Source organism: Aspergillus fischeri, genomic scaffold (genome assembly GCF_000149645.3).
Source record: "Aspergillus fischeri NRRL 181 1099437636264 genomic scaffold, whole genome shotgun sequence".
NCBI classification, from domain to species: domain Eukaryota; kingdom Fungi; phylum Ascomycota; class Eurotiomycetes; order Eurotiales; family Aspergillaceae; genus Aspergillus; species Aspergillus fischeri.
Window position 1 is genome coordinate 5,048,432 of NW_001509762.1, and position 26,578 is coordinate 5,075,009.

Here is a 26,578-nt window from a genome sequence, read left to right on the forward strand (position 1 = left end):
CACCTGAATATAAAAGGTCCTAGTCTCTAATCACACCAACCGAGATAACTCTATATATAGACAATAAACGAAATCGCAGCAAGGAAACAAGCCAAGAAACCACTGAACCCCAAGTACAATCGCAACAGCTCAACTCCGTCTCAGAACCAGGGCAATCCAGCCGAACAGTCTATACACGGCAATAATCCCGATCAATATTCCCACCCACTTCCCAGTCCGCCCAGTCGCATACCCATACGACTCAAGCACACCGGTTCCTCGGATACGGCACTGCGATGCAAGATCGGTCTGGTACATACAGTGGCACCCGTCGCCACAGGAGTACGTCCTGCGCGAGAACTCGTTGACCATCATGCCCTGGAAGACGTATGCCTAGCGGTAGTCAGCAACATGCCTTCCACAATCTGCAGCTTGGAAAAGGATGGGTGGGGGTACCTGATAATCAATATAATGAAAAACATATTTCCAGAACGGGTTAAGAATAGTCGGGGAGACTAGAAACCCGCCGACGCTCATCCAGAGGCCGTTAGCGAAGGCGACGAGGGCAAGCGCGATGACGAAGTTGGGGAAGATGGAGGTGACGAAGACGACGAGGGATTCGGCGGCTAGGAGGTCGAGGAAGAGCCACATGACCCATGTGAAGAAGGCGACTGCGTCGGAGCGGAAGTTGGAGAGCCAGTAGGCGACGAGGGAGAAGAGGATTGAGATTAGGACTGTGCAGTGGCAATTAGATTGAAGGGAGGGGAAGGTGTGTGGGGGAAGAGGAGGGGACGTACAGAGGAAGGGAAGGCCGATGATGAAGTTGGAGATTATGAATGGGAGGGCGCCGTAGAGGCCGTTTGCTCGCTCTTTGATGAAGGTTGCGCGGTCCTCGAGGAAGGCGGGCACGTAGGCTACGGCCATGAAGCTCATGAACGCGGATCCGAAGAACTGGACATCGAAGTGTGAGCGTCATTCGGAAGAGGAGCAAGAATTACTTACGATTGCGTTGATGAAGGGCTGGATGTACTCTTGTGATTCATGTAGGCGTAGCCAGACAGTGCCCATCATGATGGCCAGCCCTAGCTTGAGTTAGCTTGCTCCTGAGCATGGTTCCCGGGACAGTTACTTACCCAGATACATGACGATGCGGATGCCATACGCCACAACGTCGCGGTAGCTCTTGATGAAAGAGCGGTGCAAAAGTGACCAGGTGATACTCGTAGTGTTTGGCCGAGAGAGCTCCCCCATTGTGATCTTCTTCCCGTCCTGCTCGGGGTGCTTGATCAACTGCGAGATGTGGTTGTCCACGGCCCTCCGCTCGGCGGACTGCAACCAGGATTCCTGGATATGCTGCACTCGCTCCGCGGCATTGCCTTCTTTTGTATCGGAGAAGTCGGAGCTGACAATGTCGAGAATGAACTCTGCGGGATTCGTGTTCAACGGGATGGGATGCCCGATACTGCCGAAATAGGTCGATATCTGAGGAACGGGGCCAAAGTAGCAGGTCTTGCCTTTGGACAGAAGAAGCAATTTGTCGAAGAGCTGGAATGTGGTTGTCGACGGCTGATGGATACTTGCGATGACGATGAGCTGCGAGACCTGCGTCAGTCCAGTCTCCCACCAGTAACGGCATTCGTCTTACATTGTTGGCTACCGCCAATTCCTTGACGTATGAAATCACCTCGTAACTCGCCGTCGAATCCAGACCGCTAGTCGGCTCATCCAGAAAACAAATCTTCGGACAGGTGATCAGTTGGCTTGCGACGCTTACTCGCCGTTTCTGACCTCCGCTGATACCCTTTCGGATTGGAGTTCCAACCAGCGTCGCAGCTTGATTTAGAATACCAAAGGACTCCAATAGAGTCTGAATACGGTCACGTCGCTGCGCTTTTGAAACAGAGCTGCAGGCCCCTGTCCGTAAGCCTTGTAGCACAGAGAACGATGATTGGAAGCATACCTTGGCAGCGAGAGATCCGCAGCAAACTTCAACGTCTCCTGCACCGTCAACGAGCCGATCAGAGCGTCCTCCTGCTCCACGTACGAAGTGATCCGACCAAAGGTGGCATTGTCGAGCGCCCCTCCATTGACGTAGCATTCCCCTGTGGTCTTCGCGCCCGATGTAGCTGCCCGGCGTGCGAGCACATTTAGCAAAGTCGTCTTGCCGCATCCCGAGGGGCCCATCAAAGCAACCAGTTCACCTTTGGCAAATGTCAGCCCCGCCAGTTTCAATAGCAGCAATAATAGTATGGAAATAGCAGCAATAATAGTATGGAAATAGCATACCCTGCTGAATACTCCCACTGATACCCTCAATCAGGTTGAGCGGCTTCTTCGTCCGGCGGTCCTTGACGGTGACCGTCAAGTCATTCCAGGCGAAGTTGTGGACTGTACGATTGACCAGAAACTGGTCTCTATCGTTTCTCTCCAGGTCAGGACCGATCATATCTGTACCCATGGTGAACAACAACTGAGTCAGGTGACTTTGCGGTTGGAAGTATAAACGGAGAGAAGAGCGGGACTAAAGAAGACAGCGGAGGGAGATATGACATTTTTTTAATGATTCTTAAAGTTAAGTAAAACAAGGGTCGATGTGTGATGAGATCAATGGTTCGCAGCCACAGTCGACTAGATTTCATGCAGCTCATTCCGTAGATTGATACTACCCACAGCCCATCAAGGTAGAAGAACATCCACCCCGAAGACCCCGAGACGCCGACGGAGCCTCAGGTATCCCATTCCAGGCCCAGTCGCCGTCTACCACCTCGTTATCCATGGGATCTATCGGTCTATAATTCATTCTTTCCAAATCTGATAACCCCGTCTCGGACTGAGGAATTTGTCCGCTGATCTCGTCCGATACCCCTTACCATGCTAATCTTCGAGGTGATCGTGGTACAGCATGTATGTGCCTTGCGCGCTGACACACAAAGTACACTTGAGGACTGCCACGACGTGGAAAAATATGCAGCTACTTAGCAGCTGAGCGACCAACGGGGCGGCTAATCATGACCCTTGCTGGAGATGATAATACAGTAGTCTCGGTCTTAGCCGTAGTGCTAGCAAGCTATGCAGATGGTAACGAGTAATGACCGTTAGCCACTTACTGCGCCCGCTGTGGGCATTGTGCAGTAAGCGGCATGTAACGCTACAGTCTGTTGGTCACAGTTCTAGAACAGAGTGAATTTGAAGCCCGAACTGACCCTGGCTTTTGCTATTCCTCCAGTGACTAGCGGAGAATGGCTGCGTTATGTATGGTTGCTTTTGGTAGTCTTGCCCGTTGTTTGTGCTAACCCTCCTTCATCTAGATTATTGAATTGTTGCTCCAAGCGTTGGAATGTCTCGATCACTCAATCTACTGTGTTGAACTGAAGCCTCTGTTCGAAGTTTCTTCGAACCGCGTTGGTATATCTGGTTTGCAGGCTTACGTGAGATTGATGCCTGACATGTACATAAGCAAGAGCGATAACATATTTGGTATTCAGTAATAAGAAGTCTTCATTTTAGTATTCATATTCTCTTTCATTGGGCCATTTACATGCTGGAAAAAAGGGTAAAATGTTAGTCCAAGTCGTCTTCCTAGATTCAAGGCGATCACGTACCGTTCAACAGGGCTGAGACCCAGAACCCTCATGCCGTTGTGCAATACTTGCCTGGCCGCCTCGTACAGCGCCATACGGGCCTTCTTAAGTTCGGGCTCGCTTCCCACGACCTTGAGCACGTCGTAGCTGGAGCTGAGAATGTGTGTCATACGGAACAGGTAGGTGAGGATGGTGGTTGGCTCAAGCGTCTTGGTAGTGTTCAGCAGCACATCCGGCCAGGTCGCCAGCAGACGGACGAGGTCGACGGCGTGTGGCTCCGTCAGAAGGTCAAGGTTGGCAGAGTCCAGCTCTTCAACATTCAGGCCCGACTTGCGGACAATGGAGCAGAGACGGGCATGCGCGTACTGCAGGTAAGGACCGGTGTCACCCTCGAATGAGGTCATCGCATCAAGGTTGAAATCATAACCGTTGATACTGCAGTCTGTTAGTGTCGTCGGCTAACCAAGGTGAGGAGCGAAATATACACACCGTTTTCCGGTCATGTCCTGTACCATGACCGAGGTCAAACCCAGAATATCCGCCGTCTCTTCGGGGTTCTCGACCTGCGCGTACTTCTCGGCATTGCCCTTCATGACTTCGTGCATCTTGTCCGCAACATCCCTCAGGATGTCATCCAAGAACTTGACAGTACCCTTACGGGTGCTCATACCACGGACCATACCGAAGTTGATGTGCTGGCAGCGGCTGGCCACATCCTTGCGGCCCATCAGCTCTGTGATCTTGAAGAGTTGAGCCAAGTGGAGATCCTGCTGCGCGGCGACCACGTAGATCATCTTATCGAAGTGGTAGGCCTCATCACGCTCCATGATAGCTCCAATATCACGGGTCAGGTACAGAGGAGTGCCGTCCTTGCGGACAATGATGGCCTTTCCGAGCTTCTTAGCGCCGTGCTTGGTGAAGTCGACGATGACAGCACCCTCGGACTTCTCGGAAACTCCAGCCTTCTCCATAGCCTCGTAGGCGGCGGTCATGCTCTCGTTTTTGATCTGAGACTCTCCAGAGTAGACATCAAAGTCAATGTTGAGACGAGCATAGGTCTGCTTGTACTTCTCGATACTGAGGTCACGGAATCGTCGCCAGAGGGCGAGAGCTTCCTGGTCCCCATCCTCCATGCTCTTGAAGTAACGACGAGCCTTTTCGTCCTCGCTAACATCAACGAGCTTGGCAAGCTCAGCTTCGAGCACAGACACATCCTCATTCTTCTCCTTCTTGGCCTTGATCTGCTCCTTCAACTCCTTGATAGGACCCTCCTGCTGGGCAACAATCTGGTTGATCTTGACGTAGACATCGAACAAGTGGTTGATAGGGTTCTTGAGCAGCTCCTCCTCATTACCAAAGCGCTTAAAACCGTTGGCAAGGAGACCATATTGCTTTCCCCAATCACCAAGGTAGTTCATCTTGATGACGTCCCAACCCATAACGGTGTAGAGATTCGCCAGGAAACCTCCGATGATGGTACTCCGAAGGTGACCAGCATGGAAGGGCTTGGCGATGTTAGGTGACGAGAACTCGACAATGATTCTCTTCTTTCCCTTGGAAGGATCCGCGGGGTCTCGCAGACCCTGGTTACCATTGGTACCGAATGTAGCCTTCTCCTTCAGAATACGGGAAATGACGGTCTTGGTGAGAGGTTCGGGTTTGAAAAAGAACTGCAGATGAACGCCAAAGGGTACAGGAGGCGCAACTAGATCGGACTCGGGGAACTTCTCTGCAAGCTCCTTGCACAGTTCTTGGGGGTTCTTCTTGATTTGCAAAGATGGAACCTAGGGCATTGACCTATGTTAACCTTCGCTCGTCCCTTGTCTCTAGCTTGGTGGATCACGCATAGTCCGTACCGGCAGAACCAAGTCACCCTTGTCCAGTGTATTGGTCCATTGCAGCTTGGGGTAAAGCTTCTCGGGCTCGATGCCAGCTGCGGCACCCAGCTTCTCCGCAATGTGCACTCTGTAGGCGTCGACAGGATTTAACGAGGGGTAGCAGTTGGGGAATTTGGAGGTCTCAGCGGTAGACTGGAGAGTCAGGCCCTCAACGGCGACAGGAAGGTCAGCGGCAGATGCCATAGCTGCGACTAATTTCGAGGGCTTCCCGGAGAGCGCGTACAGCGAAGCGGAGGTACCGAAGGCTCGAGGGTAGAGGGACGGACGTGGGGTATTAAATTGAAGATCAGTAGAGGTACGAAAGTAGGAAGGAAAGCGACTTTGCAGTGGACTGTAGGATCGAACAGTCAGAAAAATGTCGCTTGAAAATCGCCGGGCCCCGCTAAGCAGATAACGACCCATAGACGGAGGGGAATCTTTAAACCTCGCGAGGGGAACAACTTTTTCCTTCGTTGACTCAAAGCGGCAATTCAGCTTCTGCCCAAGGCGGTGACTCAACCAGTCTCCTCTCCAGTATCACGTGCGCAATCTGAGCCCTACTCGCAGGCTGGGCATCGCTGCTGACGTCACCAGACTTCAACAACCTGTTCCCGATATTGTACCAGAGGTACAAGAGCAATCTTCGCGACGCTTCAAATATGTCACTCACAATGCCGCCCTGGCTGATTATGCGACTAAGCAAACAGCATTTTAACCATGACAGGAAGTCGCCGTCACTCAGCTTTGGCCAAGTCCATCCAGCTTGCGCTGTTTCGTGACCCGAAAGCGTTTCGCAAGTCACTGCTTGGACGTATCCTAGCATTCTTCAGTATCTTCTATATCAGACTCATCAGGTACCGCGACGAACTGTTCCGCAAGCTTCGCAATGATGTCTGGGAGATCGACGAGGTGGAGTACAAAGCGTGTTTCCTCAGCGAGAAAAAGACCCTACCATTGAAGCCGATGGGGGATTTGGGGTTGTCCGGATCAGTATGTTGACTAGGAAACAACATACGGGTGAGCGGTGCTCGAGTCTAACATAGTGTAGACATTCTTTTCCACATCCAACAACAAGTTTCTCGTCAAGAGTCTCCCGCGACATTTCGAACACTCCTTCTTCCGAGAAGACCTCCTCGAACCGTACTACGAGTACATGAGCACTCATGCAGACTCAATCCTGGTCTGGATAACAGATTATGTGTATGCACCATACAGAACCATCGGAAGCATCTTGAAGACCACGCCGGCCCATCATATCATCATGGAGAATATGCTAGTCGGGAAGGACGAGGACTCTGCCAAGGACGACTGGGAGACGTATGATTTGAAACCAATCGATTACTTCTACCCGGAGCGGGACTTACTACCGGATCCGTTGGTCAGCGAAGAGACCCTGAATAGGCTAGCTGATAAGTTTGAGGATAAGATACACATGCGGCAGTCGGATTATGAAAGGTTTCGAAAAGTACTCGAAGCCGACACTCGCTTCCTTCAGTCAGCAAATGCTGTTGACTACTCACTCTTTCTGATCCGTTACCCTGCGTCCTCCAATCCCGGCGTGGTGGGAAAGAAAAATCCTTGGCGCGTAGGATTCCAGTCTCTTGATGGGAAGTGGAAGTACCGCGCGGTAATCTTGGATTTCTTCTGGGCGAAACACAAGCTGCATGCGCAGGCTATGACTACAGTGGTGCAAACCTTTAATGTTATCGGGCGCCAGGGGCCCATGACGATCACAACGACGGCAGACGAATACCGACAGAAATTCTTGGACATGGTCGATGAGCTGCTGGAGGTGCATTGATCTTGAGAATGAGAATGATCCTAGCCGTGCGGCAAATGATACAACAGATATTAGTACCTAGATACACCTCATAATCGTAGTTCATGCTAATACAACAGCGCCGCGGCTCTCACTATGGGCCGTACAATGCTTTTGATCTAATCACTGACTCATGAAGCTGTTTCCCTGCCCAGCCAGACAGCTCTATCGAAGAGTTTCACAGACATATACTATAGGAGGAGCGGACGCCTGACCAAGACATCTGCTCTCGGAATGCAAAACGTGCAAACGAAACCAGGCTCAAAAGACAAGCATGGATATCAAGATTCGCATCGCTTTTCGTAACCTAAAAGCAGAAGACCTGGTCCTCAAGCTTGCTGACGGGGCGAGCCTTGGTGTAACCGAGCGACTCGGTAGCCTTCTTCATCGCGCTGATCATAGGAGGAGGACCGCAGAGCAGAATCTTAACGTCGCTGGCAGGCGCAGGGAGGTGTTCCTGTGGAAGATATGAGTATCAGCAAGAGAACCAATCTAGTCAACATGCGGAGGAATGATGCGAACCTTAATCATCTCGGGAGTAACAAATCCAACGCCACCGGTCCAGCCTTGAGGAGGGTTGTTCAGAACATAGTAGATGTTGAAGTCCGGATCCTCGGCAGCCAGCTTATCCAGCTCCTCCTTAAGGAGGATGTCATCTGGGTTGACATTGGCGAAGATCAGGTCCAACTTGGTGGTGTCGTTGCCGCCATTGCGGGGGCGGTTGCGAATAACGGCCTTGATGATCTGCAACATGGGGGTGATACCAGTACCACCAGCAATCATACCAATGTGACGGCACATGTTTGGAGTGTAGACCATGGCACCCTTGGGACCGCGCACTTTCATGGTATCGCCAATCTTCAAGGTGGTCAAGTACTTGGAAATGTTACCCTGGGGATAGGCCTTCACGAGCAAATCAAAGTAACCGGCCTCATTGTCCGAAGAAATGGGAGTGTAGGAGCGGACAACCTCTTTCGGCTGGCCCTCGATAGTGGCAGCGAGGGAGATGTGTTGACCAATGGGCAAACCCAGGATATCGGCGGGACGGGGGAGGGCAAAGCGATAGATGCAAACATTGTGCGAGATGTCGGTTTTCTCCTTGAGAACGAATTCCTGGAACTCGGTAGGGTTGAGAACTTTTCTGGGCTCTGCCGAGGCGAGATTGTTTGTCAGTACGTTGAAATTAGTTGTGGTCCGAAACAGATGCACGTACTGCTGCCGCCTGTGAACAGCTTCAATCCAGCCAGGATAGCGGTCAGAGCCACTGCATATGGGACAAACTCCTTCTTCACAATAAAAGTGCCGAAGATGAGGAGGGCCGAGGGGATGTAGACCCCATTGATATTCTCAGATGACAATGCACTGCGACATGTGATGAGGAATATTAGCTAGATCTAGATGCCCACAAAATTGGAATTGACGAGGACAGAAGATGAAGAAAGTATATACCTCATCTCGGACAATCCTCCGGTTGGTAAAAATGGTTGAAGATAAAGAAGGAGAGGAGGAAGGAGAACTGGAGAGGTGCGGTTGGGGGCAAGGGAAGGGAAAAAGAGAGATCCACGACGGAGATGGCTCGGCAGCCGGGGTTCTGTTTTATTTTATCTTTGCTGGGGTGGAGCTGGCGGTAACTGACATCCCCTCAACGTCCCATTGTTGACCCCATATCCTTTTTAAGATTTAAGTTGGATGTAGATATCATGTGTACGCAGGAATACAGGGTCCAAACCATAATTTATTGTATAACTGAGCTCAGATCTCACGATAAACAACAGCTCAGCTCAAGGATTCCCCTGCAATTCCGCTGTAGCACCAGGCGCGGAATCCGAGGCGCGTTGGGGTTTGCTTTCCTTTCCTGGGGTAAGCCGTCGGATTCCTCGTGCGAGTGATCCTGAGCCATATCTAGACTAATAATTGCCCGTCTTGAACAATATTTCCGGCATCACATCAAGTCTTGCTTACCTCAAGAAACGATATCTCTCAAAGCGATAATGGATACAACGTCTGAACCTCCTGCCTTTAACCTCACCGACACCGACCGGGAGGTCTTGGCCATGACAGACGACCAATTCGTCCCCCACGACTGGGACAACCTCAAAGATATCATCGGTATGAGATCCAGACCCTACCTAGTACTTGATAGATCGATCAACAAGTGATGGCAACCACCCCCCCAACCACCCCCCCATCGAGTTCCCCTCCCCCTCATTCCTCCTCTCCACTTCCTCGACCACTCACTTCCGGTTCCGCATCACAAACACATAACGGGAGTACCTATTGATAGCTCGCCTTTTCCCCGCACACAGCAAGAAATGATCTCGGCGCTCTGAAGCGGAAACCATCCGATCTAGTCCGATACCTCTCCTGGTCCAGAGACACCAAGGCCCAATACGGCTCCATCACAAATTTCATCTGCAAGCGTCGTCTGGGCTGGCATTTACCGGAACCCGCTGGCACCAGTGACTCCAGCGGCACCGCCGTGGCAGACAGCGAGCCGGTCCTCCCTTACAACAACCCGATCCCTTTTGCCGATCCCTCGGATTACAAGATCCTCCGCAACGACTGGCCATACGGTTTTGCCCCGGGTATTGCGCACTTGTGCGTGTGGCTGCGCACCCCTGTGCCTGTCCAGGAACACGGTGGAGACTTGACGGATGAGAGTCGCGCGCTGATCGAGGAGTTTGTGCAAAGGACGTTTGTGGAGCGGCTGGCGAGGGAGGGGTATAACAACCCTAAGGATCATGTGCTGTGGTTCAAGAATTGGACGGCACTGCAGAGTGTGAGGAGTCTGGAACATATCCATGTTCTTGTCAGGGATGTGCCGGAGAGCATCCTCTTCGAGTGGACGCAGGAACCGCCTCGCGACGGGCTTCCCAATTAGGACTCTATATGGAGTTCTATGCATAGACAGACCGAGGCTATATCTCCTATTTAGATGTCATGATGCTAATGAATAGATCTTCGACTTGATGAAATGCCAGGGCTGAAAGTAGAGGAAGAAGACTAGGTTAAGTTTAAAGTACATATAGACAGATGCCCGACAAACAAAGCAGCCCGATACCGCAAACGAAAATAGGGATATAATCTGATCTCCATAGCAGAAATGTTATTAATAGTGCGCCTGCTATCCTCCAATCCAGCAAGTGAGTAGAAGAAACTCGGATAATTAAGTTCAGTCATTGGTCACCGTCCAGGTGCGCTATTCTTAAGTCTTCTGCTCCTCAACGAACTTGAGCGCCTCTTCTCTAGACACAACGTCAATCGTACTAGCCTTCTGCCGGAAGCTGACACCGTAGCATTTCTCTGCCACATGCAACATTTCAGGACGGAAGGTGGTGCAAATAAACTGTCCATTGGTAGATTCCGAGATGGACTGGAGCATCTGAGCAACGGCGGTTCGGTATTGAGCGTCAAGGTTGGCATCGATCTCGTCAAACAGGTAAAACGGCGCCGGGTCGCAGGCTTGGATTGCGAAGACCAGTGCAAGTGCGCAAAGACCTGTTCAAAGTCATCAGTAAGTCAAACGGAGTGCCCGGGAAAGGAAGCTCTTACTCTTTTGACCACCACTAAGTTGCTGAATTCGCTGTTGTTCGTCATGCTTACTGTTGAAGCTCACACTAATGCCCACTCCGACGTAATTTTCGACACTCTGCTGAGCCCGTTCGTCGTCGGAATCCATGTCATCCTCTTGTCGGAGAGCACGGTCGGTCTTCCGCTGAATGATCAAGCGCCCACGGCCAGCGGGGACGAGCTTCTCAAAGATGCTGGCAAACTCACGAGAGACTTGCTTGAACGTACGTTCAATGGCCTCGTCCTTGCGCTGGTCAAGTACTGAGATGAGTTCCTCAATTGACTTCTGCGATGCTTCGAGTTCCTCTCTCCGGTTGGTTAGGGTTTCGCGCTGCTTGGTGAAACTGTTGTACTGCTCAAACGCTTTCTTGTTGACATGCGAATACTTCTTGAGTGCCTCATTGACCTTGTGCAACTTCTTAACAACGGTGTTCGAATCGGTGTGCTTGTACTTGGTAAACGCTTCATCTGGAAGCACGCCCAGGTCACGGATATTTGCCGCACATTCTGCTGCTTGCTTGGTCAAGGCAGCCTTTTTCTGCATATTCTTTTCCATGCGACGTTGGTGCTTTTCAATGGATCTCGCCAGCTCTTCTAGTTCAAGACGGATCTCGGCCTTCTGTTTCTCGAGCTCATTTGCTTGAGCGTTTGCCTTCTCAATAGACTCGTCCACCTTCTGGAGGCGTTGGCTGAGATTTTCCAACGATTTGCGCAGTCGCTTCATCTCCCGCTCGGTCTCCTTCAGATTGCCCTGGCCATCATCATCTCCTATATCAGTATCGCGGCTGACAAGCTGGTCGAGACGGGGGTTCAAGTTCTCCCGAAGTTCGACTTCAAGGATCGACTTTCGAGCCTCCAACTCGCTTCGCTGAGCAGAGAGTTCCTGATATTGCCGCCGAAGATCCTGAGCAACGACACTGAGTGACTCGAGCTGCGCCTCTTCCTCATTGCTCAGCGCCTTCTGGAATGGTGTTTTCAGCTCCGCCTCAAATGCATTCACCTGGTCGTTCACCGCGGCCAAATTGGTCTCGATATTGCGGAGAGCCTTGCGCTTGGCGTCAAGACTGTCGTTTTTCTTCTGGAGAAGATCCCGTTTGCTTCTGAGCTCTTGCCGGAGCGGTCCACTACTATGCTGTACCTGATGTCTCTGTTGCTCCAGCTTCTGTAATTCACCGACAGACTTCGTAATGACCTGGTCCAACTTCTCCAGCTCTTTCCGAATCTCTGCCCCTCGGTTCTTCTTGTTCTCATATCCATCCCGCCATTTCGTGAGGTTTTTCACCGCGTCAAGTCGAGATTGCCGAGAGTCGTGGAAACCACCGGTAAGCGCACCTCGCTTATCAGACCGATCGCCCTCGGGCGTAATCGCATTTACACCATGGCTTCGAGCATATTGTGAGGCAACCTGAAGATTTGGGCAAATAATCGTCTTGCCAAACACATGGTTGAAAGCCTTTTCGTAGGCAGAATCGTATTGTAGCTTGTCGATCATTGGAATCGTATCGCTCGCTCGAGGCAGATTGGCAGGCTTGGATCTGAGTCGGTTTAGGGGCATAAAAGTCACTCGTCCAGCCTTCTCCTGCTGCAGTATTTCAAGCACCTTGGTCGCAGTCTCGTCCGTGTCCACGACATAATGGAACAGACTCTGGCCAGCTGTGACTTCAACCGCAGTCCGATATCTGTCATTCACCTCGAAGAGTTCCGCCAATGTTCCATAAACTCCTTCAAGGTTGTGTTGACGCTTGATCCTTCGCACGGCCGCAATTCCACGACTGGTATTGTGGTCCATCATCTGAGAAAGCGTGCGTTCTGCCCGGTCCACTTCGTTTGAAGCGTTGGCAAGAATCGAGTCGAGCTTCGCTTCTTCTCGCCACAGTTCTCTTGAAAACAGTTAGAGACATCGAGCTCGTTCATTCAGGGTCAAATGGAATTAAGGCAGGAGGAGGGAGAGATGAAAAATTGAACTTACTTCCTCTGGTCCATCAACCTATCCCTTTCGTCCTTCGCAGCTTGAACCTGTTGTTCTACAGAATGGACAGTGTCTCCCCTGCCATCAATTTGTTGGCGCAAGCGTTCCGTTTCCGGTTCCAGGAGCGCAATGTCGTTCTCAAGCTCTTTGATGTCCTCCTGAGTCTGCGCCATCACGGTCTGTACTGTGGAAATAGAGGTGTGGTTTTCCTTGATCTCGGCCTGTAGCCATTTATCGCGCTCCGACTTATTCCTGAAGCGCGAGTTGCGACCCTGCTTGGCATACAGACGTTGGCGGGTTGTCTCGGCTTCATTGAGCTGCGCTTTGATGTTGTCTTCCTGGTCTCTAACTGCATTGAAGCGAGGAATGAGTTCCTCGAGTTCAGCCTCGCGCTCCTTGATCGCGCGTTCGACGGTCTTGAGATCTTCATCATGGCGTGCTTTGAGCACTTGAGCTGTAGCCTGGTTCTCGGAAAGCGATTTGGCGCGCAATTCCACCTGTGCAAGGGCCTTCGAGGCCTCGCGGCGCTCGTCTTCAAGCTGGGCCTTATCGACTTTCAGGAATTCAATTTGTTGCTTGCACTCAGCAATCTCCGCGTCGATTTGCGCCATCCCCTTCTCTCCTTCGATGAATCTGTCTCGATTAAGATCTGTGTCCTCCACGCCGGTCTGTCTTTGTTCCTCTAGATTGTCAAGGATGCCAGAAATTTCTTGTTGTTCACGAGAGTAGATGGTGTATTCCAAGCACCGGCGTTCTTTATCCTTTTCTTGGAAATTGCGCAGCTCATCCTTCTCCTCCTCAAGTTCAGCGAGCCGCTCGTTGATAAAGTCTAAGAGTTCATCAATCTTAGCCTTCTTATTGTTCGTCTCGTGCATAATTTTCAACGACTCCGCGCGGCGCGCTTCGTAGACCTGAGTACCAGCAACTTCCTTTAGCAAGTTTAAACGTTCAGAATCCTTCATGTTTGTCAACGCAGTGACACGACCTTGCGGCACAATATAGTAAGGATTCGAGCGGGAGAAACCGGCCGATTCGAGGAGGTTCATGACATCGGATTTGGTAGCATTTTTGCGATCAAGAGTGTATTCGTCCTTCTTGAGACCAATAGTTCGGCGGAGAACCACTTCCGGCTTTCCAGTAGGGAATCTGTCGTCGGAGTTGTCGAAAATGATCTCAACATAGGCGGACATCACCGCAGACCCGGAACCTTCCTAGTGAACGTGAGCCAGCGAAACAATCGAAGGAGACAGAGCGCCACATACATGAAGCAGGGCCTGTCGCTCCTCCCTGCCAAGATGGGTATAGGCATCGCTCAGGACAAAGCGGATTGCAGCAAAGAAGTTACTCTTGCCGGAACCATTGCGGCCGACAATTACATTGTGTTTTGGGGAGAAGGGCTCGATGACCGTCTGGTCCTTGTAGCTAGAGGCATAAAAGAATCAGTCGCAACTCTCAATTTTTTCTAGAGCTTGTTCAGATAAGAGCGACATACCTTTTGAAGCCCTGAATGATTATTTGCTTGACATACATCTTCGAGGCGCGCGACGCGAGAATTTAGATGACAGCTATTGCAACCAAAACATCACGCAGCCAGCGTTTCAAAGAAGGCGCTCTGAACCTCTGCCTTTGGCCGTCAGGATTACCTTCGATGGAAGACAAGCAATAGTCTGTGAAGGTGATCTTCCGCATGCGACGGTAAAGAACCATCGAAACACGCGAGGCCGATCAACCATCCACTGAAGCTACGCGTTTTCGCCCGCGGGGCTTCTGCCGGGCGGTGAAGTCAACACATGGTTCGCACCGAGTTATGGTAAAAAAAAAAGTGTCGGCGGCAAGAGTTGCACCACGGTTCCCAACTCGATTGCTTGAATATCCTCAGTACAAACGAGTAGGACATTCTAATAGTCATGTCTACTCAAGGCCCGAGCACACAGGCAATAAGCCTTGCAGATGGGCTGTCTCCTTCCCACACATATGTCCCCAACAGAGGATATGTGAACGCTGAAGGCACAGTCCCCGCCATGGCGGGGCAAGACCCCGAGGCGCAAGAAATCGAGGAGGACGAGGACGAATACTACGATGATATCTTCGAGGAAGAGCTGGACGAGGAGGACTTTACATCATCGAATACTGCAGATCTCACCAAAGCTTACAACCGTCAACGAAAAGTGAACGAGCTAGCTGCCGACCCCAATGCGCCCAAATGGACCTACCCGAAGACGAACACCCAGAAACCCACCGTCAACACATATGCCTCCGTCGATGATCAGGTGAAATCATTGACTCGGCATGCGGCTAAGATCAAGCTCGACCATATGCAGTCTGGATTGGCGGTTCGTGGTGAGCGTGGTGGCGACAGGGCCGACCGGGCAACATCCGAGCAAGTGCTTGATCCTCGTACGCGAATGATTCTGTTGCAGATGATCAATCGGAATATCGTTGCAGAGATTCACGGCTGTTTGTCGACGGGTAAAGAAGCCAATGTTTACCACGCCATCTGGTTTCCCGACGAGGAGGAGACTCAACATCACCGTGCCATTAAAGTCTACAAGACTAGTATTCTGGTGTTCAAGGACAGAGACAAGTACGTTACCGGTGAATTCCGATTCAGACAAGGATACAACAAAAGCAACAACCGAGCAATGGTTAAGTTGTGGGCGGAGAAGGAGATGCGGAACCTTCGAAGAATCTACGCGGCCGGCATCCCCTGCCCGGAACCAATTCACCTGCGGCTGCACGTCCTTGTCATGGGATTTGTCGGTAACTCCAAAGGTCTACCAGCTCCTCGTCTGAAGGATGTCGAGTTCGACACTCCAGAGCCTGAGACAAGATGGCGTGAGCTATACATCGAGCTCCTCGGATATATGCGTGTGATGTACCAGACATGTCACTTGGTGCACGCTGATTTGAGCGAGTACAACATACTTTACCACAAGAATAAGCTGTACATTATCGATGTCAGCCAGAGCGTGGAGCACGATCACCCTCGCAGTTTGGAGTTCTTGCGCATGGATATCAAGAACGTGAGCGACTTCTTCAGCCGAAAGGGCGTGGAGACGCTCTCCGAACGTACCGTTTTCGAGTTCATCGTTACCGCAGACGGACCTGCCACCGTTGAAGCGAGCGAGGAGATGCATGGCGCGATTGAAAAGCTCTACACACTGAAGCCCGATCAAGCCGAAACCGAGCAAGATACCGCCGTTTTCCGTCAGCAGTTCATCCCTCAGACATTAGAGCAGGTCTACGACTTTGAGCGTGACGCTGAAAAGGTTCAGGCGGGTGAAGGCTCGGACCTTGTCTACCGTGATCTCCTTGCTGGTGGTAAATCAGCCTCAAAGAACATCCCGGATGGGGAGGATGATCAAGGATCAGATGCCAGCGGCGGTGTTTCAGTCGCAGACTCTGCATCCGATTCGGAGGAGGGGCCCGACGGAGAAGACCCGTTTGCGAAAAAACAACCGCGTGGTAAGCGGTTCGAGGATAAGGACTCTAAACGTGAGCATAAGCAAAAGGTCAAGGAGGAAAGGCGTCAGCAACGCGCAAACAAGATGCCGAAGCATCTCAAAAAACGGCTCGTCTCTACTTCGTCCAGGAAGAAGAAATGAGCGAGTCGTGTCATCCTTTGCATTTAGAAAAGATTTGTGGATCCTCCACGGTTTCTCAGGGAAATTTATTGTTTATGGTCTTTATGACGGAATACTCTCATGAAGTAACGGTTGGATGCATGCATATATATATATATATATGGGTTTTCGAGTACACAAGTCGATATAGAAAGAGCGGATAGGCGAATATGGTTTACCTCAATAGAATTCACTTTCTTTGGTGATATTTGATCAAATAGGCATAAAAAGAGTTTGGCTGACCCATCAGAGCTCTCTTTGATCCTCATGTTGGTTCATTCCTATACTAGACTGCCCACAACGCGCCTACGTCCAGTTTCTCGGAAAGTATATGGAGTATGCGTCATCAATGGGGTTGTCTTACAAGTAAAGGGCTCGAACCAATCCTCGGGTGAGGTTTAACCTCTTCTGAGTTCATCATGTAGGCAACCTTATTACTCAATGGCAAGGTCCAGGTTTGTATGAACATCACGGTAAAATCTGTCCTACCAACCAATATGCTCGTGATCAGACATAGGTCATATTGAAGCTGAGATAGAAATCTAGGAAGTTGTCAAGTGTGAAGTTGGCTCTGTCAGTTCTATCACTCAAGGGGGTGAGTCGCATCATGTTGCGCCTTTGACCCTAGCCTTGAGCCGAGCGAAAGCCTGCTCCACGAGGTCTCTCGGCAGATCAGGAATAATCTCGTCTCCATCACTGCTTTCCACTGGCGCAAGGCGATTTGCTGCCTCTTGTTCACCTGTGATAGCTTCTTGTTCATGCGGCCTCTGTAGATTGACGGCCTGGACGTTGGCACCCGATATCCGTCGAAATTCGATCCGCATGGGCTCCCGGCCTATTTCGGGCCATATGTCGGATGGCAGATAGTCCCCTTTTTCAACCCGGAATGTCTCGCGGGCAGTGACATCTTCCTCATAGAGTTGATCCAGCTTGTGCCTGGCATCACGGAGGACTTTCTCGACGCGTTGCCGCACATGCTTTCGACGCGCTACCTCGACAATCAGACCGTCATAAGCATCAAGGAAGCCATCGTAAAGTGAGTTCAAATCAGAAAGATCTGCTAAGCCACCACTTATACGATCATTCTCTTCGTGCCACACTTGCGTGAAATTGTGTGCCTGAGCGATATAGCCCGGCAAGCGTGTTGACCCAAGAGAAGAAAGATGCTGGTAAATATCTGTTGTGGCATTGTAGATGGACCGAAGAGCGTCTCGTTGAGCCAATACGTTCTCCAGAACAGATTCCATCTCGCTTATTCGATCTTGGATCTCCATCACAACATCTTCCGCTTCAGCTGCATCTTTGAACAGGACATTCACCATTTCTTGGTACTCGGAATTGCTTAGTGGGTCCAGTGGTGCATTCAGATTGTCGTTTATATCTTCAATGTTTGAGCCCATACGGCCGCTGACAGGTACACCAACGGGCATATCACCTGTGATAGATTTCGCTGCAGCCCCGCCCCCTTCGGTGTGTTTGACAGCTGTTACGCAGAGATCAAAATGCCGGACCAACGATTCCAGTAGGTTGGCCATTTCCTGTGCATGCATTTCCAGCGAATGCAACATAGATGGCATAGTTGACATGGAGGGCAGGCTGGAATTGGATGCCGACGAGGAAGATGCAGACGAGGAGGAACGCGACGAGGCCAATTTCGCAGCGGTCCTATAGGTTCCCAGAGCCTCCTTAATAGACAGGAGCTCGTCATCAAAGGCATGGTTGGAGGAGTCCAGTTGCGCTTGTGCCGCAGTGGTGCGATCTATTGAGCTCTTCAAAGCTGCATGAAGTTCCTCTACACCTCGCTCGTCGACAAAGTCATGCAGACTCTTTGGATCTTCTCCTTCAGGACGAAAGGCAGGGTGGACAATTGTTTCCCGAAGAAGCTCTAAGGTGCGTCTCAGTCGCGTATCCGCGTCGTCGAGGTCCTTCAAGACAGCCGCAAATTCCGAGCGTCCACGAAGGGATATCTCCTCCACTTCAGTCCGGACACTATACAAGAGCCGCAGTTGATTGTTAAGCCCGCGACGGAGAAAGCCCGTCCTCGCGGACACGACCACACATTCTTCTAATGCAGCACGAGCGGCAGTGACAATTTCATTGGCTCGCCACACATGATTAATGGATGATAAGGATCGTTTGGCCGCAACAAGATGTGAGATAAGAGTATCGAGTCGAGGCATCGCCTGCTCCTCGCTCGGCGGCTGCCCTGCATCGGGACGTCCACCTCCGGACGCTGACGAGGATTCAGAGGATGACATGCTTTCAATGACTCCAAGCACTCAATAACAACGCACGGAAGGGCTGATCTTCAGCCACGCTATTCCGCAAGTCCAGTTCTGCGCTGCTCAGTACGACGAGGGAACAATCCCTGAGAAGGCGTGATTTTAGTTCACAGTCACCTCATTAGAAAAATGAGGTGATGTTCTGTCGCCTTCTGTCCGCCTCTATACCTGTCGAGACTCAAGTGGCGTTTTAGGTTGACTATGACTCGCTTGTTGGACAGGCGATAACTTTCTTCTTTCCAACTATCAAAAAATAACGGAAATTCAGATAGATAGACTGAGCCAGAAGCAGAAGTACCAGAACGCCGCTTAGCGATTTAGGAGTAGAAAAGGAGCTGCTGCACCTGATGCGAAGATTTGGGGGGACGGCGACAGAAATCGATCTTCCGAGACCGCTCCAGCCTTTCCCATAAAGAATATCTACCTGTTGTAGTCAATAGTAACAAGCAATGCTCATAGCATACATGCCATGTTCAGGATACCAACTGAGTGACCGGAGAACGGGAATGTTTGGTCTTGGTCTGAGGCCTGGGAACTAGATCAACAGGTCAACAGGCGGTGTGGATACAGGGATAGTACATATGGTTGGTGACGATCTATCGATAAACTAGAAGTCAAAAGTGGTTTAGATGACACAAGATGTTTCACAAGGATGTACTGTCGACATCCCCGTCTCCAGGTTTGGATTATGGCATCATGTGATAATGGTCACATGATCTCATCATATCTCTAGCCTTCAGCTCACCCTGGACCTCTGGACCTCGACGTTACCTTAGACGCCTATGATTCCTACTAATGATCATCCCGATATCCAGTTGACAACGCGTTAGAAGGTCACAAGTCTAATGCATGAAGCGCAAGGATATAGACCAGATGTAAGATAATCAGCTAGAGTATTGAAGGAAGAACTATTTAAATGGAATGGCTAGCGGTTTGAAGATCGCATAGTACTTTCACATCCTACCTCAATTGGCGTTCTGATTGACCCGTTCGGGCCTTCACTTCCGAATCGACAGCGGACAGGACTGGAACGGGGTTGCATCTGCGTCTTTCCGAGGATGGCTGCAACTATGAAGCGGGTGAGAACCGGCCACTGAGCCGTGGCTTGGAGTTATCATTGTGAGACTGCTACTGCTCCCACCGCGTTTTACAACGGTCTCTCCTGATCTTGGCCAGCAGTGGTTGCCAAAGCGGACCAGACGAGGGTATGGAGCTGCTCCTGGCTGCTCTGCCTGGAAACCGAAGCACGTATTCAAAAAAGCGCTCAGTAGAGTCACCATAGGCTGAACGAAATCGACGCTGTGTATCCTGAGATTTCCCATCTTGCAAAGGGGGCGTTAGATCTGATGTCGAGGTCAGATTGCTTAGTAGCTGAGGTAAGACCCTGTACCGGAGTGTGTTCTGCAGCAAAGAGCAACATTGAGAACAGTCTCTATCTCCTTCATACTCCGTACTCCATATTGGTATGTCTTATGTACCCCGAAGGCCCAGACCCGCAGACCGTCCAGGATCAGTAGTAGAAGTCAAAACTTAGAAGACTCCTAGAGTCCGCATTTCGAACTAACTTGGAAGATCCGCAATCCGTCCTACAAATGGCGATTTTTGATGCCATTGGGCTCAATGATTGGACAATGCTCCAAGCTAGGTAAGCGCCTAAGGTACCTAGTCAAAGTGGACCACTGCAAGATTTAATATTGTGGTTATGATCACAGTTCACGCCATCAGAATGGAATGCGGGACGAAGAACACTGATGAGATCTGATGCGACGGTAGGCGGCGATGGCGCCATCGATCTCGAATCACGTGCTCCCCACCCGCAAAATGGTGGCCGCAGCACGAGACTTGCAGCTGCTGTTGCGTGATTCAGGCACTTCGATAATAATAATAATGTCTCTGGGATGAATCACTCTGGTCAGTACAGGCAAGAGATATCAGCGGCTCTGCAAATTCTAGCTCTTACTACGCTCTCCAATTTATAAAGCAAGCTCTCGCTTTTTCGAAGTAATCTTGATACTTCTGTACTCCTTATCTACTCATCGGTTACCACCGCCTTCCCGGGTACTCATCTCAAACATCACATCATCCCCGACGGTCGCCACATTGATCGTATACCCTACCTCCTCGTCTTTCTCACTTCAATTGACCTTACGAGTGATCCCGGCTGCTGCAATCTTCGATCTTTCAAATCTCTACGACGTTCGCAAAAGACCGTTGACGCGACTCGAAATATACCTAATGAGTGGTTGAGTGCCGCTATGGATGCCCATGAACTGTCGTTTCGCGATGGTCACGGATCCTCCACCTCGACTATGAAAGACGAGTGTGCCTCGGAGGAGAAGGCGCTTTACCTCCCAGGAGATTCTTCCTTTGCATCTGTATTTGGCCCATCTGAGACCGTCGAAGATGTTGAAACGGGGCCCGAATCTACACAGGACAAGCCCCACAGTTTCAACACCCAAAAACCAATACGTGAAAAGCTGGCTGGCAAGAACGTCGCACCCTTTCTGGCCAGGCATATCCCCGAACAGTACGCTCCTCTTGGTTCGCAAACTGGACAGCCGGTAGAAATCAGCAGTGCGAATTCCAAATACTGTTATCGTCACCGACCAGATTTAAAGTGCAGGCGACAGGCTGATGAACCAACAATGGACAAGTTACAACGGGTAAGCTCTTCTTCCAGCATCCAAAATGCACCATACTTGTCAAGTGTCTTCGTTCTAGCGCTGACAGATGGCAAAGGAATTAGAAACACTACCACAGAGTGATCAGCAAGGCATCGCGCATGCTTGGTCGATTTTTTCTGCCGCCCCGGCGAAGCACCGAAAACTTATCCTGCAGGGAATAATGGCACAGTGTTGCTTTCCGCAACTGTCTTTCATCTCGGCAACAGTCCGCGATTTGATTCGTATCGACTTCCTCACGGCTCTCCCTCCAGAAATCTCCTTCAAAATTTTATGTTACTTGGACACGACCTCTCTCTGCAAAGCCGCGCAGGTCTCGAGACGTTGGAGAGCGTTGGCCGACGATGATGTAGTTTGGCACCGAATGTGTGAGCAGCATATTCATCGCAAGTGCAAGAAATGTGGTTGGGGCCTTCCTCTTCTCGACCGTAAAAGGTTGCGTGAATCTAAGCGCGAAATCGAACGCCGTGCAGCTACATGGGATGTCAGCGAGCAGCCAGCGGAGACTGAAAGCAATTCGGCTACTATCGACACTGCAGCGTCAGGATCCAAGCGAAAACCTGAATCGGATAAAGAAGACACGGCCATGGTAAAACGTCAGTGCACGTCCATTGTTTCTCAATCAGAGCAAAATGAGGACTACTTTAAAACACGATACAGACCGTGGAAGGAAGTGTACAAGGATCGCTTCAAAGTGGGCACAAACTGGAAATATGGGCGCTGCTCGATCAGAGTGTTCAAGGGACACAGTAACGGCATTATGTGTTTGCAATTTGAGGACAATATCCTGGCTACTGGGTCCTATGATGCTACGATCAAAATCTGGGACACGGAAACAGGCGAGGAGCTTCGCACCCTGAAGGGACACCGGTCCGGCATTCGCTGTCTTCAATTCGACGATACGAAATTGATTAGTGGCAGCATGGATCATACTCTCAAGGTGTGGAATTGGCGGACAGGCGAATGCATATCTACCTACTCCGGCCACCGTGGAGGTGTAGTCGGCCTGCATTTCGATGCGACCATCCTTGCATCTGGGTCTGTAGACAAGACCGTGAAGATCTGGAATTTTGAGGATAAGTCGACTTGCCTTCTGCGTGGGCACACCGACTGGGTCAATGCGGTCCGAGTTGACTCGGCCTCCCGAACAGTATTTTCTGCCTCGGACGACTGCACGGTCAAACTCTGGGACTTGGATACCAAGTCCTGCATCAGAACATTTCACGGGCATGTTGGTCAGGTGCAGCAGGTTGTTCCGCTTCCCAGGGAATTTGAATTCGAAGATCATGATGTCGAATGCGAGAATGATAACGTTAGCGTCACCTCCGGCGACAGTCCAGCTGCTTCTCCGCAGGCTATACCTGGATTTGATGCTCAGACCTCAGACACTCCCTCTTCTGCTTTTGGCCCGGCTTTCGACGACGGACGTCCTTCACCACCACGTTACATAGTAACCAGCGCTCTTGACTCGACCATTCGGCTGTGGGAGACCTCGTCCGGAAGGTGCTTGCGTACATTCTTTGGTCATCTGGAAGGAGTGTGGGCTTTAGCGGCCGACACTCTCCGTATCGTTTCGGGAGCTGAGGATCGCATGGTCAAGATCTGGGATCCCAGGACCGGCAAATGCGAGCGCACATTTACTGGACATTCAGGGCCAGTGACCTGCATCGGCCTTGGCGACAGCCGCTTCGCTACAGGCAGCGAAGATTGCGAAGTGCGCATGTACAGTTTCCAGACCTGAAAGCTCCTTTCAGTTTGCTTTTTCTTACTTGTTAATACCCCTGGGCTGGCGTTCTTTCTGTCGTTCCCCTACCTTTTAGGGCTGAAATTCTAGGGCTCAGAGCATATGGTGTTTGGTGTGATTCACGAGCAGGACTAGGGAATGTCCACCATGTATCTTAATGGTAGTAAATGAAACAGATTCTCACAAGTTATAGTTTTTGTCCCTGCTTGTCTACCAAGGAATGAAGTTAGGTTTCCCTGGGAGGGCGGTTCTAGATCGACCATATTTTCGAAACGACTACGATACAATCATATCTCACCTGCCCTTGACAACTCACAACTGTCCCTCTTGGACTTGACTTATTTCTGTTCATCCTTTCTCCGATAAAACATCCAGCCATCTTCATCATCGATACCCTTCTTCCTCCTAATACTCAACATGACCAACCAACCGCTGTCTTACCCCAGTTCTGAAGACGGCTTGCATGTCAGAGAGCCGTCGTACCGAGGGATATACGATCGCTCGAACCAACAGTCTTACGGCCATGTTTCCTCCTCTGACTGGAAGCCGGCCCAGCTCCTCTGCCTACAAGAAAGTGGACGCAACCGCTACAGGATGGCTTCGCGGCCCTCTTTCAGGCCCTAGCCAGGAAGGAGTGGAATATGACAGCCACGTTCAATGAGATGGCAGAGGCGTCGGTCGCTCTCTTAAGACTGGCTATAGTCGTTACGGTGATAGTGGGTGTGCTTATGCTGACACTATTTATAATTTCTGGTGGCATTTATGCGGCAAGGATATTGCTGTCAGGGTAAGGCTTGAGCTTAGTGTTGAGTTGAAAGGGATGATGTTCACGTCGCGTTTGCTTGCTGAGAGTCTGGCGTCTTGAGCTGGGCTGGTCTACTGGCTTTTCTGGATGTTTAGTGTTGAGTTGTTTAGGCCTGGCAGTGTAGGGTGTTTGGTGCCATTCAATGGGTGATTCCAAGGGGTAAGGCTTGCTGACTCTCTTTGAAGAGGTTGGATAATATAAGTGCATGCTGCATCTTCAACTTTTTTCTCCTATGCTACAAAACGACGACGATGATAAGTATAAGCCAATATATGTAGATCTCGTTTGGTCTTCCGTCCTGAATATCCCGAGATCGAACATGGACGAATTCCCGTTGTGCTATTGTTGGAGATTCTTGCGGGGATCAATTTAAAAACTATACTGTCATGGATATTTTATTGACGACAAGGTGCAATCCGACAGCTTCGGTGCTGATTGGCATTGCTGCAGTTCCATGGATTTGAGCACAGATAACTAAGGAAGGAGAGATATGTATGATGTTCCTCTCTTGTCAGCTCCCTTTTGGGATGTTCCAGTCCATAAGGTAGTTAACCGGACTTGTTCAAGGCTCCAAATAGATCTTTGTCGGCAGGTTCTGTGGTACATTTGACCCATTTCGCAGTTTTAGCTTTATATGTTTGAGTAGAGTATGCACCACCATAGCTATCTGCGCCTCCGAGGCCAACATGACCACCAGATATAGAATACTCCCCTTAGCCTTATTCAGCTGGATGGTTTTGGTGCATTTAGCTTCCACTGTTGTTATCAACAATCACTGTCAACATTAATCATTCATCTATTATGGTAACATAGAATCTCTTGATTGTTGCGGCTTCTGCTTTATAAAGAATGATTTCTGCAGAATATGTTTGGATCTCTTTCTAGCAATTCTATTTTTCTCATTCTTTGCCATGATTGCCATATTTTGTATTAATTTTGATGATGATTAAGGAAACCTGGCTCTGCATGGCTGTAGTCCTGATTGAATAGCTATGTTTGCTGTGCTTTACTACTAAGCACAACTACTTACTTTGGTTATTGCAGCTTTGAGTGAATAATACTCAGAGCCAGGAACCTGTAATAAAGAAACTGTTGAAAATAATAATACTATAATGATTTATGTAGCACTAGCAATTTCTATGGCCAATTAAAAATCAATAAAGGTCTGATTCTTCTAAATGAATGACTATCTAGCTCCTATTTATGCCTTTGATTTAATGCTGTAATTAGAGTGAATATTCACTGATTATTAAGTGAAGAAATGGCTTAGGGAAATAGCTTTAACAGCTTGATGAAATTACATCACTTCTAAATTAGGCAAGCAGTCATATAATTCAATATACCCCCCTAGCTGAGCTGATTAGGTGAAGCTATATATTCTATAGCTGTTAAAGCCATATCCATCTCCCTAAATATTTAATTATGTTAAATTAATGATGTTAGATAAGTTAAAGCTTAATCTTTGCCTTCTGATTAGCTGATAAGCCTAATTATTCTATAAAAGTCATCATACTTGATCTTTAGTAATATCTTTGTCAGGCTGTCTGCTAGTATATAATTAGTTTTAATCTAATTAACTGATATATAGCCTGATTAGACCTCTTACTAAAGCTAATATTAATATATATTAATATAGTGTAGCCTTATGTGAATTATAGGCTCTTTACTATATAGAAGCTCTACTATTTAATAATTATTATATAGAATGGATATCTCATACTCTAGATTAAATCTAATATCTAGGAATAGTTATTTCTACTAATAGATATTCTTCATAGCCTCTGAAATAGTAAGTAATTTAGTCTTAGTAGTAGAAGTAGTAATAGTTTATTATTTCCCTACTTACTAGTTAATAGTAGTACTAAATAGCTTTATAAGATATCTCTTACTACTACTATAATCTAAATAATCTCTATAGGTAGTATTACTAGTAATAATAAAGATATTCCTTATTAAATTACTTTTATATTCTAATATATAGTCCTTTATTAAAGTAAGATATAGAATAATTTAATTAGCTATATTAAAATAGGTAGGTCTAGGATTTAGTAGATATCTTAATAAATTAAATATTATCTTAGTAATATCTAAGTAAGTAATTACTGTGGTATAGAGAATTAATCTAATTTTAGATTAATAGTAGTATATCTTACTAGCTATAGCTTTTCTATTATAAGGATATAGCTAATCTATTATTATAGGTATTTATGCCTTCTAATTAATTAAATCTAAATAATATCTTATAATAATCTTCTTAATATATACCTATTAGCTAAGCTATAGCTTCTATTTTATTTAATCTCTACTAATCTTAATATTTAGGAAGCTCTCTTCCTTACCTAGATTATAGAATTTATATTATTCTTATAGTTTCTAAATTAGATTATCAGCATACTTCTTGCTTTTATAATAATAAAGAAATAGTATATTATCTATATAAAGGTATAAGTTAGTATTAATTCTTTATAAACCTATCTCTTTAAGTACTTTTAAAATATCTCTCTACTAGAGGCACAGTGCCCTATATAGGCTATAAAGAGCTTACTTTAATAGATAAATATAGCTATATTTAGAGAATCCTTTAGCTATTCTAATATAGACCTTCTTATTAAGCTCACTATTAATAAAGGTATTAATAGTATTAATTT

At 48.9% G+C, this 26,578-nt stretch overlaps 9 protein-coding genes across 9 annotated transcripts, besides 2 other annotated features; 4 read left to right on the forward strand and 5 right to left on the reverse strand.

The window, feature by feature from the left end:
• Window positions 1-129: 129 nt before the first annotated feature.
• Window positions 130-2,437, reverse strand: NFIA_089220 (putative ABC transporter; the record flags this gene model as incomplete). The annotated part of the gene is made up of 8 exons (XM_001260861.1): window positions 130-372; window positions 436-713; window positions 777-930; window positions 982-1,061; window positions 1,113-1,572; window positions 1,625-1,883; window positions 1,940-2,180; window positions 2,266-2,437. The coding sequence occupies 8 exons, from the start codon at window positions 2,435-2,437 to the stop codon at window positions 130-132; spliced, it is 1,887 nt and encodes a 628-aa protein (XP_001260862.1).
• Window positions 2,210-2,261: a microsatellite.
• Window positions 2,438-3,329: 892 nt separating the features above from the next.
• Window positions 3,330-5,641, reverse strand: NFIA_089230 (arginine--tRNA ligase; the record flags this gene model as incomplete). Its single annotated transcript, XM_001260862.1, has 4 exons — window positions 3,330-3,390; window positions 3,582-3,995; window positions 4,050-5,344; window positions 5,417-5,641. The coding sequence occupies 4 exons, from the start codon at window positions 5,639-5,641 to the stop codon at window positions 3,330-3,332; spliced, it is 1,995 nt and encodes a 664-aa protein (XP_001260863.1).
• Window positions 5,642-6,154: 513 nt separating this feature from the next.
• Window positions 6,155-7,238, forward strand: NFIA_089240 (phosphatidylinositol phosphate kinase family protein; the record flags this gene model as incomplete). The annotated part of the gene is made up of 2 exons (XM_001260863.1): window positions 6,155-6,427; window positions 6,486-7,238. The coding sequence occupies 2 exons, from the start codon at window positions 6,155-6,157 to the stop codon at window positions 7,236-7,238; spliced, it is 1,026 nt and encodes a 341-aa protein (XP_001260864.1).
• Window positions 7,239-7,563: 325 nt separating this feature from the next.
• On the reverse strand, window positions 7,564-9,156 carry NFIA_089250 (cytochrome b5 reductase family protein; the record flags this gene model as incomplete). Its single annotated transcript, XM_001260864.1, has 4 exons — window positions 7,564-7,713; window positions 7,779-8,404; window positions 8,470-8,618; window positions 9,020-9,156. The coding sequence occupies 4 exons, from the start codon at window positions 9,154-9,156 to the stop codon at window positions 7,564-7,566; spliced, it is 1,062 nt and encodes a 353-aa protein (XP_001260865.1).
• A 91-nt stretch (window positions 9,157-9,247) lies between these two features.
• Window positions 9,248-10,137, forward strand: NFIA_089260 (GIG1 family protein; the record flags this gene model as incomplete). Its single annotated transcript, XM_001260865.1, has 2 exons — window positions 9,248-9,365; window positions 9,563-10,137. The coding sequence occupies 2 exons, from the start codon at window positions 9,248-9,250 to the stop codon at window positions 10,135-10,137; spliced, it is 693 nt and encodes a 230-aa protein (XP_001260866.1).
• Window positions 10,138-10,461: 324 nt separating this feature from the next.
• On the reverse strand, window positions 10,462-14,325 carry NFIA_089270 (chromosome segregation protein SMC; the record flags this gene model as incomplete). Its single annotated transcript, XM_001260866.1, has 5 exons — window positions 10,462-10,754; window positions 10,809-12,706; window positions 12,796-14,006; window positions 14,058-14,217; window positions 14,288-14,325. The coding sequence occupies 5 exons, from the start codon at window positions 14,323-14,325 to the stop codon at window positions 10,462-10,464; spliced, it is 3,600 nt and encodes a 1,199-aa protein (XP_001260867.1).
• A 377-nt stretch (window positions 14,326-14,702) lies between these two features.
• NFIA_089280 (serine/threonine-protein kinase RIO1) lies at window positions 14,703-16,400 on the forward strand (the record flags this gene model as incomplete). The annotated part of the gene is made up of 1 exon (XM_001260867.1): window positions 14,703-16,400. The coding sequence occupies one exon, from the start codon at window positions 14,703-14,705 to the stop codon at window positions 16,398-16,400; it is 1,698 nt and encodes a 565-aa protein (XP_001260868.1).
• Window positions 16,401-17,023: 623 nt separating this feature from the next.
• NFIA_089290 (autophagy-related protein 17) lies at window positions 17,024-18,676 on the reverse strand (the record flags this gene model as incomplete). The annotated part of the gene is made up of 1 exon (XM_001260868.1): window positions 17,024-18,676. One exon carries the CDS (start codon window positions 18,674-18,676, stop codon window positions 17,024-17,026), a length of 1,653 nt encoding a protein of 550 aa, XP_001260869.1.
• Window positions 18,677-20,955: 2,279 nt separating this feature from the next.
• On the forward strand, window positions 20,956-23,122 carry NFIA_089300 (F-box/WD repeat-containing protein; the record flags this gene model as incomplete). The annotated part of the gene is made up of 2 exons (XM_001260869.1): window positions 20,956-21,363; window positions 21,461-23,122. 2 exons carry the CDS (start codon window positions 20,956-20,958, stop codon window positions 23,120-23,122), a joined length of 2,070 nt encoding a protein of 689 aa, XP_001260870.1.
• A 2,308-nt stretch (window positions 23,123-25,430) lies between these two features.
• Window positions 25,431-26,564: a mobile genetic element.
• Window positions 26,565-26,578: the final 14 nt, after the last annotated feature.